The sequence below is a fragment of the Manis javanica genome, chromosome 11, assembly GCF_040802235.1.
Source record: "Manis javanica isolate MJ-LG chromosome 11, MJ_LKY, whole genome shotgun sequence".
NCBI classification, from domain to species: domain Eukaryota; kingdom Metazoa; phylum Chordata; class Mammalia; order Pholidota; family Manidae; genus Manis; species Manis javanica.
The window spans coordinates 98,473,419-98,493,343 of record NC_133166.1 but is presented as its reverse complement, the minus strand read 5'-3'; the positions used below and the strand labels follow the sequence as shown (position 1 = coordinate 98,493,343).

The 19,925-nt window shown below is 44.9% G+C and overlaps 1 protein-coding gene across 3 annotated transcripts; it reads left to right on the top strand.

Moving 5' to 3' along the window:
* The first annotated feature begins 3,397 nt into the window (after window positions 1–3,397).
* SERTAD4 (SERTA domain containing 4) lies at window positions 3,398–19,276 on the top strand. Of its 3 annotated transcripts, XR_012122873.1 has the most exons (5): window positions 4,478–4,606; window positions 8,560–8,751; window positions 9,992–10,107; window positions 11,949–17,505; window positions 17,593–19,276. XR_012122873.1 is itself a non-coding variant. In XM_037015345.2 (4 exons), the coding sequence occupies exons 2-4, from the start codon at window positions 8,577–8,579 to the stop codon at window positions 12,732–12,734; spliced, it is 1,077 nt and encodes a 358-aa protein (XP_036871240.2). In that variant the 5' UTR covers window positions 3,398–3,694; window positions 8,560–8,576; the 3' UTR covers window positions 12,735–19,276. The 3 variants fall into 3 exon arrangements, 2 of the variants coding, with proteins under 2 accessions (XP_036871240.2, XP_036871241.2); XM_037015345.2 differs by lacking the exon at window positions 4,478–4,606 and adding an exon at window positions 3,398–3,694 and having other exon boundaries at window positions 11,949–19,276; XM_037015346.2 differs by having other exon boundaries at window positions 11,949–19,276.
* Window positions 19,277–19,925: the final 649 nt, after the last annotated feature.

Below are 19,925 nucleotides of genomic sequence, written 5' to 3'. Positions count from 1 at the left end.
CTTAGGTCAGAGCTCCTGGACAAGCCATAGGCCTGTTTCCTAGAAAGAGGCTAGGCTGTGTTTCAGCCAGCTGTCTATGCAGCCCTGGGAGCAGTAGTCTGCCAAGAACTCTCTCTCTGATTGTTACAGTCCTTGGACCCAGGAACGCAGGTCCCCCCACCCCAGGCTCTAGAGCCAGGGGATCAAGGGGTGTCCACAAAAACTGGGTCACCAGACATAAAAAAACTAGAGCACCAGATGTATATGGAGGCTCCCCTCTGGGAGATATGGGTGCTCTGAGGTACAGCAGAGGGAGGGTATAAAGATAGTGTGCTCATTGACTGGAGCAAAACGAAAGGGGCATGCAAAGATGGTACCCACTGATAAAAGGAGAAAGAAGGGAAAAAAACAAGAAGAAAAAAGGAAATAAAAAGGAAAAAGCCCTGGCACCCGCTGTCTTTAGGAGCTTGCAAGATGATAGCCTTAAGCTGGAGCATAAAAATGGCACCTTCGGGAAAGGAGAAGAATAAAACATGGTGTCTACTGGTTTTAGCAAGACAGGTGGGGAGCAGTAGGTTGGCACCCAACACCTTCCAACGTGTCCTAGCAGATCCCTGCCCCTCAGAGCAAGGTTTTACGATTAGGAAATGAGTCTTTCTCATAAAGTCTGGGAACTTTTCAAAGGGCTGCTTCTGTGTTGGGTCTTGGAGGGAATGAGTCTTACAAGCAGGCAGTTTAAGAGCTGTTTCTCAGTTCACCACAGTCCACTGGGTCTGGTGGACACAAGCCCCACTGGTCTTCAAAGAGAGACGTTTTGGGAGCTCATCTTTCAGGTGCTGGTCTTTAAAGTTGGGTGCCTGATGTGGGGGTACAAACGCTTTGCTCCTTAGGGAGAAAAGTGCTTGAGGTCCTCCCAATTGTGTGTTGTACCATCAGGGGGTCGGGTTAATGGCAAGATTGTGTCTTGGCCTTTCCTACCCACTTGGATGTTTCCTTTTTGTTGACCCAATTTGAAGGGGTCACCCTGCCTGTTTCTAGTTTTGTTTTGTTTGTTTGTTTGTTTTCTTTCAGAGGAAACTCTTACATACAAAGGTGTAGATTTGGGTGTGTCTGTAGGAAGAGGTAAATCAGCATCTTCTTATGTTGCCATCTTGAACTGGAACTTCACTTCAAACGTTTAAATATTTCTCATTCCAGGGAGTTATGACTGACTTATTCCTTGTAGACCTTAGTTCATGTTGTCAACAGTGGGGCATTGAATCTCAAAAAACATCAACTTTGAGATTAAAAGTAGGACAAACTGTCAGTAAAACATGCTGACCTAACATATCTGAACAGGGCAGGGTCAAGTTCATACTCAGAACCGCACAGGTGCTGTGAAGTGCAATGACTTCATACATATGTTGTGATGTCATCTTGTTATAACATTAAAGCCAAGGGTCTTCCCCACCTAAGGGCAATGCCAGTTTCCCAGAAGACTCCTTTTTCAGAGCCAAAGTTCCAAAGATACCACTGTAGCCCATGCTGACACTTAGTTTCATGCTATTTCTCAATTTTATGCTTAATTTGCTCCTTTTGGTTTTATGTATTTTGACACAGCCAAGCGTATGTGGGGATTTCCCCATAGTCCTCTAAATGCCATAAAACTTTAATATAGGGAGATAAAAGCAATAACAAGCCATGCCTCCAAGCCCTAACATTTAATTCTTCTTTTGAGTTAGATACCAACCAGTTTTAAATACTGATTTAGAGGTTCAAGTCCTTAACACTACTTTAAATGCCCTTGTGCCTTTCCTTCCTTCCTCCCCCATCCAAACGAAAATTATATTCCACCCATAACCTGGGCATGCAACACCCACTGATTGCACAAAGTGGCATCTTTACAATTCTTAAATTATCATCATAATGGCCTGTATCGTGCATGAGCCAATGCAATTTAATATGGTTCGGAATTAAGCCAAGATGGATGCCCAACTCCCAATTTTAGGCGTACAACCCTAAGATGTCTTTTGGAAAAAATGAAATAATGCCCCTGGAAAGCTGTCGAGTTAGTCTGTTTTCAGCATAATTGCCTTCTCTCAGCTTCCTAATACCCTTAAAACCTCAGAGTCTTTAATGTACAAAGTTCAACAAGAATACTTTCAAAGCAGATTAGTTCTAATTATGTTTAATATTTGTTTGCTGCTTTATTGAATAAACTACATTTGCTTTAAAAAAAATTCACTTAACTGCATGTCAGTCACCCAAATTTTAAGTGTACAAATGAAATGGAAAACATTTATTACACAAATTTAATTACAATTCTAAGATATAAACATGCAAATTAGATAGAGTTCAATTTGCAGATGCTAATCCTCATCCTTGATCTTGTTCCTTTCCTCCCTGATTTTCAGTCTGCGCCTCTCCTTGATTCCTAGGGAGCCAGGCAGCAAGAGGTTTGGTTTATCACAGTCGGAGGATCACTGCTTTAAAGAAGTGTTATATTTAGCACATCTGGCATAGTAGGAGTAAACAAACATTATAGTCTTTGTAACACTTTCGTGCAGGTGCCTTCCCCCGATTTTATTAGATCAATGCCTTCCAAGCCTCTGAGTTCATTACACCTGAAATGACCCATCTTGACTACGGAGGGGTCCCCAGACAGAAGTTATGAATTAATGTTTCAAAAAACAACTCCAATTGAGCCTAATATAGGGCAAAATTACTATTTGCAAAATAATGTGATTCCGAGGCTTAAATTACATTCGCTTGACCAAGGACAACCTCCTTTATTACTTTTTTATTTCCTGGAGGTTTTCCCTGGAGGCTCCCCACCCAGAAAGAGTTGCCAATTCCAGTTGCAGTAGGACCAAGGTTGCTTTTTAAGCACATGCAGCTCCGGAGGGGAACGGGCGGGGGCGAGCGGCGAGGGGAGAATAACTGCTTCGACCTGCAGAGACATCTGTTTCTCATCTCCGTTTGCTGTGGCAAAGGAGAAGAAAGTCTTTTGCAAAGGGTGGGAAAGACACAGTTTTTGTTGGTTTTTTTTTTTAAAAAATCACACGCACACACTACAACAACAAAACTAAGCCAAATCAAAAAAGACAAGACATCTCAGAAGATTGCAGAGTAAATGTATTATTCTGCTGGAACGGAGCCCCCAGGGCCAGGGCGGGAGCCCAGGAGCGCGTGGGGTCTGGGCTGCGGGCTGGAGCTGGGCCCGCGAGTCCCCGGGCCCTGGGAGGGGAGGGGAGGAGAAGGGAGGAGAGGAGGGAGGGAGGGAGGGAGGGAGGGAAGGAGGCAGGGGCGGGCTGGGGTGGGGGTGAGGGGAAGGCGCCCCGTGTGCTGCCTGAGGAGCGGCGGCGGCGCGAGCAGAGGGCGGGCGGGAGAGCGGGCGCGCTTGTCATGTTCCCTCTCTCACCCTGGGGGCATCCTGCAGAACCCCTCCTCGGAAATCCACGGGGAAATGGCAAACAGGATTGACGGGTTTCACACGCTCCTCGCTAGACAGAGCCGCTCATTACCATAACCGTCTGCAGCGACGGCGGCGCAGCGCCCCAGTCGCGGCGGCGGGACCTGCCGGGACCCTCGCCCGCCGCGCACCCGCGTCCAGCGCCGAGCGGGCCGCCGCGCCGGGACCCTCGCGGGCGTGCAGCGGCGGCCGGGCGGGCGCGAGCCCCGAGCGCCCCGGCAGCAGCTCGAGCGCCGCGGCCGCCGCCTCCCGGCTGACCCCGCGGTAAGAGCCGGGCCGGGCGGCGGGGGCGGAAAGGCCCGGGGGGCGGGGGGCGAGGGCGGCCCCCCGCGTCTGCTCGCGCCGACCGGCACCCACGCGGCCTCCCCCGCGCCCTCCGGGCTGCAGGGCTGCGCCGGGGTCATCGCGTGGACGCGCCCCGGCCGCAGCGGGTCGGGGGCGCCCTGCGGGCCAGGGCCGCGTCGGGCGCGGAGGTGGCGCGGGCTTTTCCCGGGCCCGGCTCGCGCCGCCGGGCCTTCGCCGGGCGGGAACCGCCGCCGCCTCCGGGGCGCACCGAGCCGAGCCCAGGGGTGGGTGGGGACGGCCGCTCTGGTGAGCCCCCTGGGTCCTTGGCGGCCGCGTACTCTCTCCCCCTGGAGTCTGGGGGTCAGGAGGAGGGATGCCCCCGGGTCCGGACGCCGCGGCTGCGGGCAGGTGGGGAGGGAGGGATTGCGGATGGCAGGCGCGCGCGTTTGCAAGAAAACGGAATCGCTGCAGGAGCTGACACCTCTGTCCCCCGCCACGCCGCCCCCGCACTCCTCCCGGCAGCCGAGCCGCGCTGCGGGCGGCGGCGGCTCCTCTGTCCTCAGCTCACCTCCCCGGCGGGCTCAGGGCTGCCCGCCTGGTCCACGCCTCCGCCCCTCTCCTCCCTTCCTTTCCTCCCGCCTGCTCGGCCCGAGCAACTTTACGGAGCTCCCGGCTGGAGCCGCAGAGGCGGGGGCCGGGGCCGGGCGGGGCGCGGACTGGGCGGCCGCCTACGGGAGGTGCGGGCCGCGTGCTCGCCGCCCTGGTGCCGCCGCCGCGCCGGGCGCTCCCGCAGCCGCGGGCTGCCGGTGGGCTCGGTCGGCGAGGGCGGGCATCTGCTGCAGGCTGGAGCGCGGGGCCGGGGCCAGCCTCGCCGGAGCCCTGCCAGCCGCCGTGAGTCATTTCCTTGGAATCCTACCTTTGCTGTTTATTTCCCTTAGAAGGAAACTTGGCTTTAAAAAAAAAAAAAAAAAGAAGAAAGAATAATAATAGCTCTTATTCTTCAGGAGAGGCGCGCACGGCTCCAGCACCGTGGAAAGACTACTTGCCTTTGTTCCCAGACTCTTGGGATGTTGTTTACTTTCTCCTGCGACCAGCGGCCAGCAGGGCGCCGCTCGCTGCCTCGGAAGGGCACCAGGGGCTGCGGCACCGACCCCCGCGTTGTGTCAGTGGTGGCTGCTGCCCGCCTGCTGGGGGTCAGTTCTCTAAACCGGAACCCCGGTCTTGGGCCCAGGATGGGGAGACCTGGCGCCGGGGATCGCTGTCCCCTTTAGGCCCAGCGCCCGCATGCCTAGCCCCAGGACCCTAGAGCTCTCGGCTTCTCAGAGGTGCAGCCGGGAAATGTACTTCCCAGGGCAGGCAGGTGTACTTCAGGAACTGGCAGAAAAGCCACGTCTCTCAATCTCGGAGGGTTGAAGGTTTTATTCTGCCCTTTCTGCCTCTTCCACCACCACCAAGAGGTGATCAGGCTGTTGAGATCTTGTTAGGGTCAACGTGGAGGTTAGCAGCTTGGTTCCAAGCTGGGCAGGGCACTTAAGATGGGCAGCACCACAGCTGCGTTGAAAATAATCAGCCCTTTACTCCCCCCGTTTTTCAGTATTGGAGTCAGACCTCCAGCTGCTATAATGCTCTTAATAAAATGTTCTCTACTTTCCGGGGAGGGTGAAGAGTGGGAAAGAATGACCCAGGAGCTCCTGTTAGGTTAAAGGTGCCACTGAGTCTGCAGCTCCCCTGCTGTGTGCCAAGCAGTAGAATGGCTCTGAGCAAAGAACCAGCCCAGCTCACCTGGAAACACCAAATTGTACAGAAATGCCTGTGACCCTTTGATGGAAAAGCTTGACATTTTAGTCCTCACCTTTCTGGGAATGCTGGAGGTGTCATTCCATTACATCCACTTGGCTGACAATACAGACATGCAGGAGCCTTGGGGTAAAAGGCTAGGGCCTTTTCATTTTTCAAACCCCTGGAGCTACAGACCTCTCTTTTAACACCCTTCTTTTGAATCCCTTCTCTTCTGATGTTAAAAAAACAAACTTTATCATAAATGTACATCTTTGTGGCTGTATCTAATTTTAACAGCACATAGATGTGTGGATTTAAACTTCTGAACTCAGTAGCAGAATTATAAATCATAATAATTATAGTTTTTATAATTATAAATAATTATAAAAGTAAATCATACAGAGAATAATGACAGTTTGGATCTGTACATATAATACAAAAAAAAGAATCATGGGAAACATTGGTACTTAGTTCCGCACACTCTAATTCTTCATGAAACATTAAACTTGCCTTAATTTGTTGATACCCAGGTGAAAGTTATAAATAGACTAGGAAGACTCAGTTGCAAAACCTTCTCCCCACTCGCATATCATCCAGAGTCATTTATATTTTATTCTGACTTCATAAGTCATGTGTGGACTCAGCCTCTCCAGTTTAGGATGTTGTATGTAAAAGTTTCCAGTTCAAAAAAGAAAAACTCATTGAAATTAGATAGCATGAAGGAGAGAAACAGCCAAGATAAAAACAGTTATGCCGAGTTTCAAGTTTCAAATGCATAATGATAGAATTTCATGCACTGGAAACAATACTATCAATAGAAACGCTAAGCTCCGTAACCAAAAAACCACAACAATAAGTCATTAAAATATAAACAAACTCTTACTAACATGAAACAGCACAGGGTCTATATAATGTCTTATGAAACAAAGGTAATTGGTGGTAGGGCTCTGCAAATGCTTCAGTTACTTAAGGGGAATGGATTTGTCAATCTGCTTTGCTTTACATGTAATCAAAGTTCAAATAGACTTAGGTCATATTCTCAGAATCCAGCACAAAAGTGAGTGTACATTTCAAGCTGGAAAATACTGTTGCAGTCAATGAGAGAGGGCTACTGACTGAGAAAAAGTTGTAATTCATGTGTTCCTGGCAGGCAATAGGATGCCCTGATAACAACTGGCTCTTCTAATAGGTTAAGCAATTGGACCACTTCATGAAAGTCTTCCAGGAAATAAATTATCATGAGGTTGGATACCTTGCTTGTATGCCGGCTTTGCTGGATGATAGACAAAATGGCTTAGTTTGTTAGATCAGTGTGGTTTACATTTCTTGGTTCATGATTCAAAGAGCAAAATAAATGGCAGGTCCCACCACATCTTTTTAGAGAATTAGTTGAACCTCCTTCCTTTTTTTCTGGTCATCAGGTCTTCTAATAAACCCTTGCTGCTACCTCTTAGGATGGCATTTTAAAAGACTCGGGATAGGTGGTTAAGCAACCCAAATCATCTGGGTCCTAATTCTAGCCACTGCCCTGGACACCTCCCTGTCAGAAGGTCTTGCTTTATTCTTCAGTGAGGTTGCAACAATGTAGGATATCAGAGAGAAGCCTGGGTGAAGAATGGCTGCTCTGTTAGCCAAAAGGACATGTCACTTTAATGAAGCTATTTCCCCCTCCCCTGGTGTTTTTCTTCCTTTCACCTGGACGTGGGCCCTTGTTATAACATGTAGGTAATAACAGTCTCCCACTGGACACCAGGAGATTCACCCTTTCCCAAAAACATTACAAGCTGTATAATTTGGAGGAGAAGCAAGAACTAACCCTTAGTGTATATCTGAAAGACAATCAATCTTCAGAAAGTAGACCTGACATCACTCTTTGTGACAGCTCTCTAAGTGGCAAAGTGAGATAGTGGAGGTGTGGATCTCCTAAAGGAATTGGTGGTTAATAAGCCACTGAGGCTGCTCTGCTGTCACCACTGATCGATGGCCCCTGGATCTCTTTACCTGATAGAAGGTATCAGACCTCCTCCCTTGAACTCACTCCTGACCCTACCTTGAGCCTCAAGTGAAGACACGAGCCTCTGCAGCAATGCCCCCCTACCACCTGAGTTGTCATGGAGGCACCCAGGGCCCATCACCCAGCAGAAAGGCTCTAGTCTACCTGTGGCTCTGGGGAAGGACGTGAACTGGAGACAAGGGCAGTGCTGGGTTGCCTCTTGGAAAGTTCCTGCCTTGTGTCTGGGCTCTGCAGTGTAAAGAGTTGTCGGCTCCCTCTGGCCCCGAAGCCCTGGCTCCTGTTTAATATTCTGCCTGCTCCGCTGATGTTGTGCTTGGCTCCTGTGGGACTGCAACTCACGGCTTGAAACTGGAGCCAATTTTCTGTCTTCATCTCACAGTGTTTTGACTGGAGGCAGATCCAGTTCAGGCCGATCAGGGCTGGTGGAAACAACTACCAAGTGTGTCTCTGTCTGCTTCGTTTTGGGAGAAGAAAGTGGAGGGAGCCCCAGAATGGTGTAGAGGAACTGGCCCTGCAGGAAGGAGAGGAGGAGGGGGCAGTGGGCAGCGGTACAGGCGGAACCTGAGAGCATCAGTGGGGATTAAGGGGAGATTCTGCCTCCTCCACGCCTTCCTTTTGATTGATTAGCAGATTGCATCAAAGGAGACTCATGGGGGATTGACTGGAAAATTGATTTTGCCTTATTAATAGAAAGGAAGCGCTAGGGTTTGGGACTTGCCTTTTAGCAGTACATTTTCTGCGAGAAGGTCAGGAGGAAAATGTGTTTAGGAGGCAAAGCAGCTGTCTGGAAGAAGGCTGAGGGGAATCCGAGAACAATAAGAAACGGGGTTTTAAAGAACCGCCCATGAAATGCAGATTGCTGAACACAGAAGCTGAGCTAATAGCAGCAAGAGAGTTCGCTGAGGTTTCCTTTGAAAAAATAATCAAATGTTTCAGGGTGAAGGGGAGGACTGAGAAGTGAAAGTTTCCCAGAGCAAAGGAATGAAAATGCCAAAGCCATCCCCCGGCATGCTCTTGATTAGGGCTGTTTTCTTTTTTTTTCCCCCCCCAGATCTGAGGCTGTCAGAGATGACTCTGGTTCTGTCCATGAATAGATTCTGCGAGCCCATTGTCTCGGAGGGAGCTGCTGAAATCGCCGGGTACCAGACACTCTGGGAGGCCGACAGCTACGGAGGCCCGAGCCCCCCAGGGCCAGCGCAGGCTCCTCTGCAGGGAGACCGAGGAGCCGGTCCCCCCCTGACAGGTATTGCCCTTGGCCCTTCCCCTGCTGCCCTCTGTGGCCAGACTGGTGGGCGGGGTGTCTGGGGCGCCCTGCAGAGCTGGGAGAGCTCCTGCCCCAGAGACTTCCAGGCTTCCTGTGCACCTCTCACAAGTGAGCCCCGGGCTCCAGGGAGAGGACCAGAGGGCCATTTAAATGACATTCAGATTTGAGTCTCCAAGTGCTGTTGCTTCATGCGTAAGTCATGTACCTGTATTTTTAAGAGAACCAGACCAGATTAGGAATCTGAGTTTTGAGATTTGCTTTTCTACCTTGTGGAACTGTATGGTTCCCTCGGAGCTACACACACAAGCCCTAGTGGGCTTGACAGTGAAATCTTCATCCCATGAGACATAAAGGAATTTGTGCTTTGGGCCAACAGCTATGTCTTCCTTTATGAAGCGCACAGTTGGCTCTGGTATTGTAGGGAGAAAAAAAAAAAGAGCCCAGAATATAGAAATATGTTCTTCCTGATTCTTATTTTCTTATTTTCTAAAGTAAGTTCCTTTGGATTTTTGCATAGTACTGGTTATTATATATATATATATATATATATATATATATATATATATATATATATAATATAGAACAAGTACTCATTGCAGTCTGTTTTGCTTAAAAGGATTAAAATCTGTAGTCTTTAAATATTAGACCCTGCTTTTATTCATGGTTGACATGTTACATTTTTTAGAGCAAAAAAAAAACTTTGGTTACCCAAAATTTTAATTTAAAATTTTTAAAATTTCAATTTCATATTTTGAAAGAAGGAATATTATACCACCTATGTGCAGATAATCATTTGTTTTCTTACCTAGAGCTAATAATATTTTTAAGTTGTTTGATTATTAGCACTTAGAGTTAAAGATGTATAGATTTGAACAGTGGTGTTCATGAGTTCAATAGAACAATTAATTAAATACTAATAACATTTCAGAATTGTTACTCTCCTCCCCTTTATGAATTTTGCTGTTTGCCTGTAGAGTTAAGACTGAATATTTAGTAAATGCTGAAATATGTCATTTTCCTCTAAGAAATCCTTGCCTAGCCTGGGTCACAGAATTCCATATGATAGCAACAATTAAGACAAATGTTTATTTTTAAACACCACATGTACAGACAAATATGTAGCAAGTTATCTTCTAGAAGGAAATTAAAGGAAAGTATTTTGTTTGGAGAACTTCTGGCAAGCTGCATATCATTTGTCATATCTGATTTATTACCACAGGATCACATTACAGGGGAATTTCAAATCCTATAACAACATCCAAGATCACATACTATAAGAGGAAGTATGTGGAAGAAGAGGATTTTCACCCACCACTCAGCAGCTGTAGCCATAAAGTATGTTTTTTAATAGTAATTACTTTTATTAAGAGTTTAAGATACTTAGTAACAGTTGCTTGATCCATTTCCAGAAATTAAATTGTTGCACCCAAGCAATGAAAATGAGCCACTTCTCAGCAGAGCGGTATTAATTGGTGTCACTTCTTTGGGTCCTCTGTTATTTTTCACAAGTAGTTGAAGGAAGAGCCAGCAGGGAGCTCCTCTACCCAGAAATAACAAAATTAATATCATCCAGGGAAGGACTTTTTTACAAGTGATGTAATTTTTCCTCAAGTTTTGTGAAGGGTTACAGTTACTGCACATTTTCACGTGTGCAGAAATGCACTTGTCCTTTCCGGATATGCTCCCCATCTCTGGAGCTCCAGCTCCCATGCCCGGTGCCACTTCTGTGGTGGTGGTGGTGGTGGTTACTCAGGGCTTTTCCTGACCCCTGAGGGGTGGACTCAGCACCCCTTGAAGGTGTGCATGAGTTTTAGAAGCATGAGTGCAGTTCCTTATGCATTAATCATTTATGTTTAGTTTGTTAAAATAGATAATTGCTTCTCAAGAAAAGACCAAAGCTCACTTTTTTGCAGGTATCAGAAATCAGGAAAGTGTGTCAAAGTATGAAACTGGTCATCTAAGCTTTTCAAACACCAGTTTCTTTTTCCTTATGCTTATCTTCCTTCAAAAGCTATCTGCTGATTTATCAAGGAGGGTCTAACCCAGACCACAGTTGTCAGAAACACAGAGAGGATATTTTGGTTTTGATTCAGCTTCCTCTCTGTCTCCTCTTACCCTCTCTTCTCCTTCCCAACCCCTTCCTTTAGATGTTGCTTTGACACAATGCATAAAGATGTGAGCGGGCTTTGGCAGGTGCTGGGCTTGCCCCTGCATGTGTAGTTCCTGCCTTGGGTCAGCCTCGGCTGGGTTCCTTCACAGCTATCAGTTCTGCTATGGGTTGGCTTCTTTTTTGTGACCTGGAAGAGCTGGCCTCCAGGACACAAACAATTTATTTCCTTTTGGTTTCTATGTTGTGGTTGTAGCAGTTTTCCAATTGCCGCTGGGTTTGTACTAGTCGTTGCACAGTGATGGCATCACACAGCTCAGGAGTAGTCCTCTCATTTCCTCTTTCTCCTGCATGGCCCCAGAAGGAAGCCTACTTTGGCCCTTCCATTGACAGATCCTTTCGAGATCTGAGCCTCCTTAATTATTGTTGCCCCTCTATGAAGCAAGGATAATGGAGGGACAACACTGACCAGCAGATTGCATGCTCTGTGAAGGCTAGGCCAGATTATGACCCACATCACAGCATCTTTTCAGAAACATTTATTGACGTACAATATATGAGCCCGTGTATGTGCACACTTATTTGTATACACACACATAAAAGCACAGTGTTGTAAGAGAAGAGTTTAATGAGTTTTACAAAGTGAATATATCCATGTAACTTAGCATTCAGATCAAGACACAACATAATCAGTAGCCTGGAACTCCTCCTTGTATCCCTTTCACTACCTCTGTGCCCTCTAAAGAAGCTGCTCTGCTTGACTGCTAGCAACAACTGTGGATTCGTGTTGCTTGCTTCAGCGTCCCCCTAGCTGGGCCCTAGATGTGCAAACAAACTGACCTGTCCCTGCTAGGGTCTACGTTGTACTGGATTCCCTGGTGCTGGACCACCACCATGAGTCAGGAAAGGGAGACACCAGCAGCATCTACAGGGCATCTCTACCTGAACCTGGGGGCAGCAGAACCACAGCATTCCCAGACCCCAAAACTGTCAAGAAAGAAATACACTGTGATGGTGTATTTTAATGTAGTCCATTTCCTAAGCTTTCTCTTCCGTTTTTGATTTTTAGACCATCTCAGTTTTTGAAGAACGAGCCCACATCCTTTATATGTCCTTAGAGAAACTCAAGTTCATTGATGATCCTGAAGTGTACCTCCGAAGATCTGTCCTGATAAACAATTTGATGAAAAGGATCCATGGAGAGATTATCATGCAGAATAACTGGTGTTTTCCTGCCTGTTCTTTCAATGGTACCTCTGCCCAAGAGTGGTTTATGGCTCAAGACTGTCCCTACCGGAAGCGACCACGGATGGCCAAAGAGGAGTGTGAAAAGTTTCATGCCTGCTGCTTTTACCAAGAATGTGGTGGTCACTACCTAAATTTACCCCTTTCTGTCAATGCTGATGTCGGAAGTGCCTCTTCCTCCTCCTCCTCCTCCTCCTCCTCCTCCTCCTCCTCCTCCTCCTCATCTCCCTCTTCTTCTCCCCCCCTGCCTTTACCGAGTTGTTCCCACCAGGTAGATTTTGATGTAAGCAGCGCACCTATTTACAAGGCTGATGGCCAGATACCTGCCAATGAAATCTTTGTTACTAACGTCAGGTCACTAGGTGTTCAGGAAAAGGCCAAGCTAAGTGATGAGAAGGCCAGTAATGACACCAACAGGGATGGTGGCCTCCTAAGCCATGAACCTGTAGGAAACGACCTTGCTTTTGAGTGCAAAGGCCAATTTTATGATTATTTTGAGACTGGATATAATGAAAAACACAATGTAAGTGAGTCTTGGAAAAAATCCTTAAGGAAAAAGGAGCCTTCACCAAGTAACAAACTGTGCTGTAGCAAAGGAAGTAAAATATGAGCCATCTTTTCACTGAAACTTTGAAGCATGCACAGCATGATCAATTAGCTCTCATAAATTTTATTTTGAATGGATTTTATAGTTTTGTACAACTGATAAAACTATGCCATGAACATGCCATGTCATTTTAATGCCTGGAGAGCAGATTGCACCAAACATCTGTACAGTAGGCATCAGCGAGCTACTTATAAGTGTGATTTTATCAAAAAAGTCAGTTGACTTAATGCTTAAAAGCATACCTTAGTTTTCTTACAGAAGAGATCAGTAGATTAGACCGGGGGACAATGTGCCCTTGTGATATTTCCATTACCCCCCCAAGGAGCCTGTCACTAGCTAAGAAACTTCCACATGTTTGCCCGTTAATTAGGTAGTATTTGGTAAGCAAATCGATATAACCAGCAAAGGATGTCTGCTTCTTTTATATGATACAGTATTTTTTCTGAATAAAAGATTGAAGACAGAGAGCTAGATGAAATGGCTTCATGGTGCTGTTAAGTGTATTTAACAGTCTTGTGTGTGACAGATGAAAATCAGACGTAACGTAATGAAACACTTGTCTGGGCGGCGGTCAATAATATGCGGAGAGGGTGATCCCTGCCAGTTCCTGGCTTGCCTGTTGATGGAGGGGGTGAGGCTTGTGGAGAGGTGGTATACAGGGCGATTTCTGGTGCCTTACTTTATCTTAATTTTTGCCAGTGTGAAAATTAAAGATAAATCAGAGTTACAGCAGGGATTTAAACAGGAAAAAAAAAACACACAGGGTGGATCAATATTGTTTGGAAACCATTAACTTCGAACTATTGCATTCAACTTTTGATTCGACATCTCTATTCTTCCTTTATTTTTGATGCCCAGTTGCTTTTGGATTTGGCATTTTTGGAAAGGGATGGAGGACGCAATAGAGAGAGCAGTTAGAAATCAGCACTTAGCTGCTTGAGCTTTTCTATGGCAACGGGTCTGTTGCTGGGGTTGGGTTTTTTGGGTTTTGGGTTGGTTTTGTTTTGTTTCCTTGTCCAATGAAGTTCATGAACCAGTGGCATGCATCATATTTTAATCTGTTTTGCATCATTTCACTTGTTTAGATTATAAAAGCATGTGATTTTTTATATATGACTTTTGCTGTTGATTAAGAAGCACAATGTTAATAAATGATGTGGTGACCAATAAGGTTTTATCTTAAAGAAATGTAAAGATTTTAGTTTCTGGAAAGTTATTTTGGAGAAATGGGACTCGGTCAGCAATAGAGCTACTGTGTATTTGGTAAACATTTTTCCCAATGATTTCTTTAATTTGTACATTTACAAAGAGTGTTTAGGGTGCCCCTCTGACCATCCTTCCTTACACTCCAGCCAGCTCCTCCTGCTAAACTGTACTGCAGTTTCCAAGGTTGCTAATTGACTTGGGCCTCTTTAAAAAGTATTTCACAGGAACTAAATGCCAAACGGAGGAAATAAATTAAGTCCTCCCAGTTTCTCCAAGATAAAAGCTTTTTTTTATTATTGCTATTAATATTAAATATAGGTCTCATTCATACAGTGTATGAGTAGGATCATCATTTGGACAATGTCCACAAGGACCAATTTTTAAAATACGTTCTTGTGTTATGGCTGAATAGTCTAGTAATGTTTTGTCCTTTATTTTCAATATTTGATAAACATTTGATGTTGAAAACTTAGATGATAGATGCTTGTATATGAATGTGTTGTAATAAAGTGAGGTTTTCTTGATATATATTTATTAAAATGATGAAAATTCATTAAGATTTTCTTATTTTAATGATTATTGACTATGTTTCTCTTTTCCATTGCTCTTTTTCCTTTAAAAAAAGCTTGAAATGTCTAGAAACTATAGTGGGCAGTGGCCGTACATGAGTTTTCAAAATGAAAGAGTACTTTGGGAGGTCCCTCTGACAGGTGTTTTATAATGGTCCTAGTTTATGGGTTTTGTTTTCTGTGGATTAAGAACAAATGTTAATAAGTGAAGTGGTTGGTGACTGAAACGGTTTTATCTTAAATAATGTGAAGATTCTGGTTTTTGTAAAGTTTCTGAAAAAAATAACCAAGCATGAAGCTATAAATACTGAATCCTAGCTGATTCCCTTAGGAAATGTCAAATTGTAAAGGTGACCCATTAAGTAAATAGTCAAAACAGTTACAGATTATTGTCTAGTAGTTTCCCATACAATTCTGTATTAAAGTTATTCCTAGAGGCTAATAACTTATTTGATAAAAAGGGAAAGCTAGTTGGGAGCTAATTAATTTGTCAAATGTAACATTCTTATGAGTGTAATACATCACAGAGATTGAAATATGAACGAAAAGATTTACCCTTTTGCTTTTTAAAAGAATTACCAGATACCGGTTTTCTTGATGGCCAGAGCTGTACAGTGGCAGCGTTGGTGATTTTCACAGCACTCACCTGAGCTGCTGGCTTGCACAGCTGCTCAACAGAACCCGCGAGAGCTTCTTTGCAGGATGAGTGCTGCCTTTGAGTCCTGTAGCACTAAAATTTGTAATTTTTAGTGATCAAACTTTTGTTTCTAGGACATTACCAGCATACAAAACGAAATACTCTTTATTTTCCTCACACACACACACACACAAAATATTTCCCTAAACACCCAACCAACTAACAAAAATTTTCCTGTTGGTCTGAGAGCATTAGGGCCTGGTATGTGCCTACAGTGTCATTTCTACTCAGAAGATGCTAAGTTAGGTTTTCCCAGAATGGCCAAGGCACCCCTTTATTGTAAGTTAGATGTATTAACTGGTTTCTCTAATTATATCCTCTGAGAGTGGAAAAGCTAAGACTGCCCTCCTCCACCCCACGCTGCTGAAGACCCACCTGGAATTAGCACCTTTTCTCATTGCTCTGCTTTGCTTTAAGCAAAACCTTATAAAGCAGAATCCAGACCTTTAAAAGTGAAATGAGGGGAAGTCTTCACTTAAGAAAATGGCCCAGCTCCCCAAGAATACCTTTAATTGCTAATCCTTTAGGCATCTAGGTGCATGTCATAAACTTAATCATTAACCTTTGCCTCTGGTCCTTCTTCAAAGTGGGCAGAAGTCGGTCTGGCACAGGTACTTTAAAAGAGGGAAGGTACCGTCCTCATATGCTTTCAGTCATGGAATCCTGTTCTGTACTTCACCTTGAAGGGTCCTGAGGACAGGATTGCAGGAATGGGGACATGGGAAGAAGTAAAAAACTCAGAACTGGCAGAAGTGACTTTGACAATCAGTCACTAATTAGGGTAAAGCATCTTTGGCATGGTCTTTTAAGACAATAGAAATTGGGAACATTTTACGTTCTCCTTTGTTAAGTAAATGCTGAAGCAAGTGAATGAACTTACTTATTTTTAGAAATCATAGTGTAACTCCATCAAAGCACGCTACCCATCCCTCCAATCATGGACCTGTAACTCAACCCCACTTGGTTACTTCCTCTCCGTGTATCAAGAGAGCCAAGAACAACTTGCAGAAGACACGGGTGTTGAGAGATGTCAACTTCACAGTCAATATAAGACAAAGAAACAAGGATTCATATGCAATGCAGCTAGGGTCTTATATCCCTCCAAAAAATTGTGAGCAGAAAATGGTTTTGAAAATAATTCGTTCTTCAAATTCATTTTTATGACAGCCTCTTAAATTTGAAGTCATTTTATTCATAGCAAGGTGATCACATCCCTGCCAATTTTACCAGGCCTTTTCAAAACCAAGCTTCTGCAGGACATTAACACTGATGGTTTAAACTAGATGCAGAACTGTCCCATGAAGAGAATGAAATCAATATTGAATTAAGAGAGACAATGTATGTTTTCTAGTAACTCATTTTAAGATTGCTCTGTTTTGATTCTGTGGTTTAAGAATAAATATGACAAGGATCTTTTAAGTAACGACACGATGCCTCCATTAATTTCTTGGAGTTACAGTGTGTACATGCGAGGTATATTCTGTTCACATGGCTAGAACTTCTCCGTTTTATGTGATATAGCTACATGACCTGGGGTGAAAACAGTTGCTAGTTAAAGATTATTTCCAGCCCTGTGTACAAGCTGTATTGTAGCTGGGAGTACTCACTTAGGAAAGTACTTGCAAAGATGTAAGTTATGAACACTTGAATCTCGCATCCTGCCATAAAGTGCATCAGCAAGTGAGTTTAATAAAACATGCTGTTTAAAATAGTCTGTAATTTCCTGTTTCTGCATTTCCCTTCAGTATCTGTGACAGGCTGAAGAAGGATGACTAAACGGAGGGAATTTACACAAGCAAGTCTGGTGGTGTTTGCAAACCATCACCACGAACTTCATCTTCTTTGGTAAACAATTCTCTGGTGGGCTGTCCATGGTTGTTTTTTTTTCCTTGGTGTTGGTCCAATTTGTTAATTTTGAAAATGCAAACTACTTATTTATAGCCTGGAAACACCTGCTTTTGACCACAGTGAAACTGATAGAATGTATGGCGAGGAATTAGCCATTTCTCATGAAAGTTCCCATGCTTCTCAACCCCATTTTTGTAACTGTTCCCTTGATTTAAAAGTATAAAGTCTTACAAAAAGCCATTATCCTAGAGGGAAGAGCATACACAGAAAAGAACTTGCAGAGGCATAAACTGTGATCCTGGATCCGAAGACAACGGGCAAGTAGCAATGTCTGGGAGAGAGGAACCCAGCCCACCTACCCTGAGACCAGGCTGCCCAGGCTGACTCGGCCTTCTTCGGCAAACACTGCCTCCAGCCAGGTCATTCCACGGGAGCCGCTGAGTCCCAGCATCAGGTATGCGATCATCCACTTCCCCTCTGAATGGTCAGATTGCACATGAACCCAGCCCAGACACTTCAAGACACAAGTGTTTTTCTGCAGGTGCCTTCTGAGGCAATTGCAATGAGCCAAGCTCAGATGTGACATGACCCTTGTATCCTGGCAATCAGGAAGTGAGCAGATCCCTCTGAATTGCACCTGGAACAGCACTCAGCCATCTGTACCATCCTCCAAAGTCAGAAAACTCCTGTGTGCACGGTAAGGAAAAGATAGAAAACAGGTTACAAGGCAAGGGATTTCAGCAACAGGGTGATCTCTGATGGAGCAGAGTGGAAGACATCTGAGGAATACAGTGCTCCATATGCACTGCAGAGTGAGTTCACTTTCTTTTGAGGAAAAGCCTAAAAATTAGAAAGGAAAGAAGATAGGGGATTGTTTTTGTTTGTTTCTTGGTCAAACCTTTTTATGAAGACAGGTAAAACCATTTCAGGGACTAAAGGATTTCCTTTAGGTTTTTTTTGCAAGAAGAGAGAAATGGCTTGTCTGCCCTTTCTGGGAGCTGGGAGTATTTCTCATTATTATTCTTCAAGTCCTTAGATGCTGTGCTTTACAATAAAGCCACCAAACTGTCTTTGGGAGTAGGTCCAGGCATTCGTCCAAGGTGCCTTCCCTTGTTCAGGTCAGGCACAGCAGTTGTGCATTTCTCATGAGACTGGAATACAGCAGAGGGTGAAGAGTGTGGGATTTGGAGTTACACTGCCTGGTTATGAATCCCAGCTCTGCCACTGTAGCTGGGTAACCAGGCCCTTGGCCAGCAAGCCCCTTTCCTTCCTGGTGCCTTGATTTCCTTGTTTGTAAATTGGGGTGGTTCACCATACCCACCTCCCAAGGCTGTCAGGATTAAAAGCTTTAATATTGGGGAAGTGAGCTGACCTTGCCTGGGTGCACTTCGTGAGTTTACAATAACAGTGAGCCTCCATGACTTCTCTGATGTCCCCACGTGCCCTGAAGGCTAGATCTGATAGTACCACATCCTCCTGTTGTGGAAATGTTCAGCCTCCTGGATTCTGTATAGTGAGCTTAATAGCAAATAGGGCATTGGTATCAAACCAGGACATCTTGAATACCTATGAATGTAGTCCCTGGTATCCCTGAGATATTTAATATTTCAAAAAGTTTCCTGGAAATCATAAAATATCCTGAAAGTAGTTGCATAGGCTAACCCATGTCAGATTTCCTTACCTGTTCTCAGAGTTATATCAGCTCTAGGTTAACACAGCACAAATTGAGAAGAACCTGTGGCTGGGAAAATGAAAAAGCATTATCCTTAAATGCAATTTATTTCACAGACAGAATATTTTAGAACATTGGCTATGTGAAGGGAGTAAGAGGCACCCCTATAAGTGAAAGTTTGAAAATCACTAACCCCTGACTCATCCCCAGGCTTTGCCGAAGTTCAAGTTTATTCAATTACTGTATGAATGATTCTCATAGGTATAGTTTTTGCTCAGAAAAAATGTAGTATTGAGTACATAAATATGGATAATATAGACCAAACATTATTCCTAGAGTTCCTATATCTGATCATGGAGGCTAAAGCCGTAACTTTAAAGACATGGCCTATCATAAAATAGCTAGCATACAGTTCTCACGTGTAAGATCTAAGTTTAAAAAACAAATGAACTAGGAGATGGTTATCCCTACTACAAAATCTCATCCCTTTTGATGTCGCCTTTAAATTTGGAGTCCAACAGATGGTTTCAAAATAAAGAGTCCATTTAAAGAATTACATTTCCATCTCAACTTTGAAGAGTATATATTCTTCCATAAGGTGAGGTGCACCTGTAGTGATGGTTGCTGATTGGCGGGTCTGAACTGAGAACAACACTGAATCACAGGGCTTGAAGATGAGAAATAGCCACCAGAGCGTAATGAAAGAAAATGCAGTGTTGTGCCGTTATGGTTCCAGGCCTTCTCTGCAGCAGGTTCTCCTCCCACTCTACCAGCCTCTAGGATTGCTTGACTGGCACCAACAGTTGCCAGTTGAGCCAGTTGAAACAGGTCCTGGGAGGCCAGGACACTGAAGCATGCCCAGGGAGATCAGGCTCGCCATCTCCAGATGCTTGTCCTCTCCATATTTGGAAATTCAGCAGCTGGAGTAGGTATTTTTATTTGCCAGTAAACAGGATATCAGCCAGTACCAATAATCGGTTCGAATCCCCCACCAGTGCAGCCTTATCCTAGCTGGTTTTAGCCAAGATAACTTAATGTACAAGGGCTATGAGAGATGAGGGGAGGGGACATCTCTCTGTCACAAAACAGTATGGGGCCCAACACAGAAAGGACCCATAAAGAAATCCTGAGGCCATCTGTCCATCTGGTTGTAATGGATGAACAAACAGATACATGCTAGGAAGAACCCAAAGATGGAATTT

What these genes read in the sequence shown, in the direction of transcription:
- SERTAD4 (XM_037015345.2), top strand. Translation starts at nt 8,577, where the DNA reads ATGACTCTGGTTCTGTCCATGAATAGATTCTGCGAGCCCATTGTCTCG. An exon ending in AGCCGGTCCCCCCCTGACAG is followed by an intron (nt 8,752 to 9,991) that starts GTATTGCCCTTG and finishes TTATTACCACAG; the next exon opens with GATCACATTACAGGGGAATT. An exon ending in TCAGCAGCTGTAGCCATAAA is followed by an intron (nt 10,108 to 11,948) that starts GTATGTTTTTTA and finishes TTTGATTTTTAG; the next exon opens with ACCATCTCAGTTTTTGAAGA.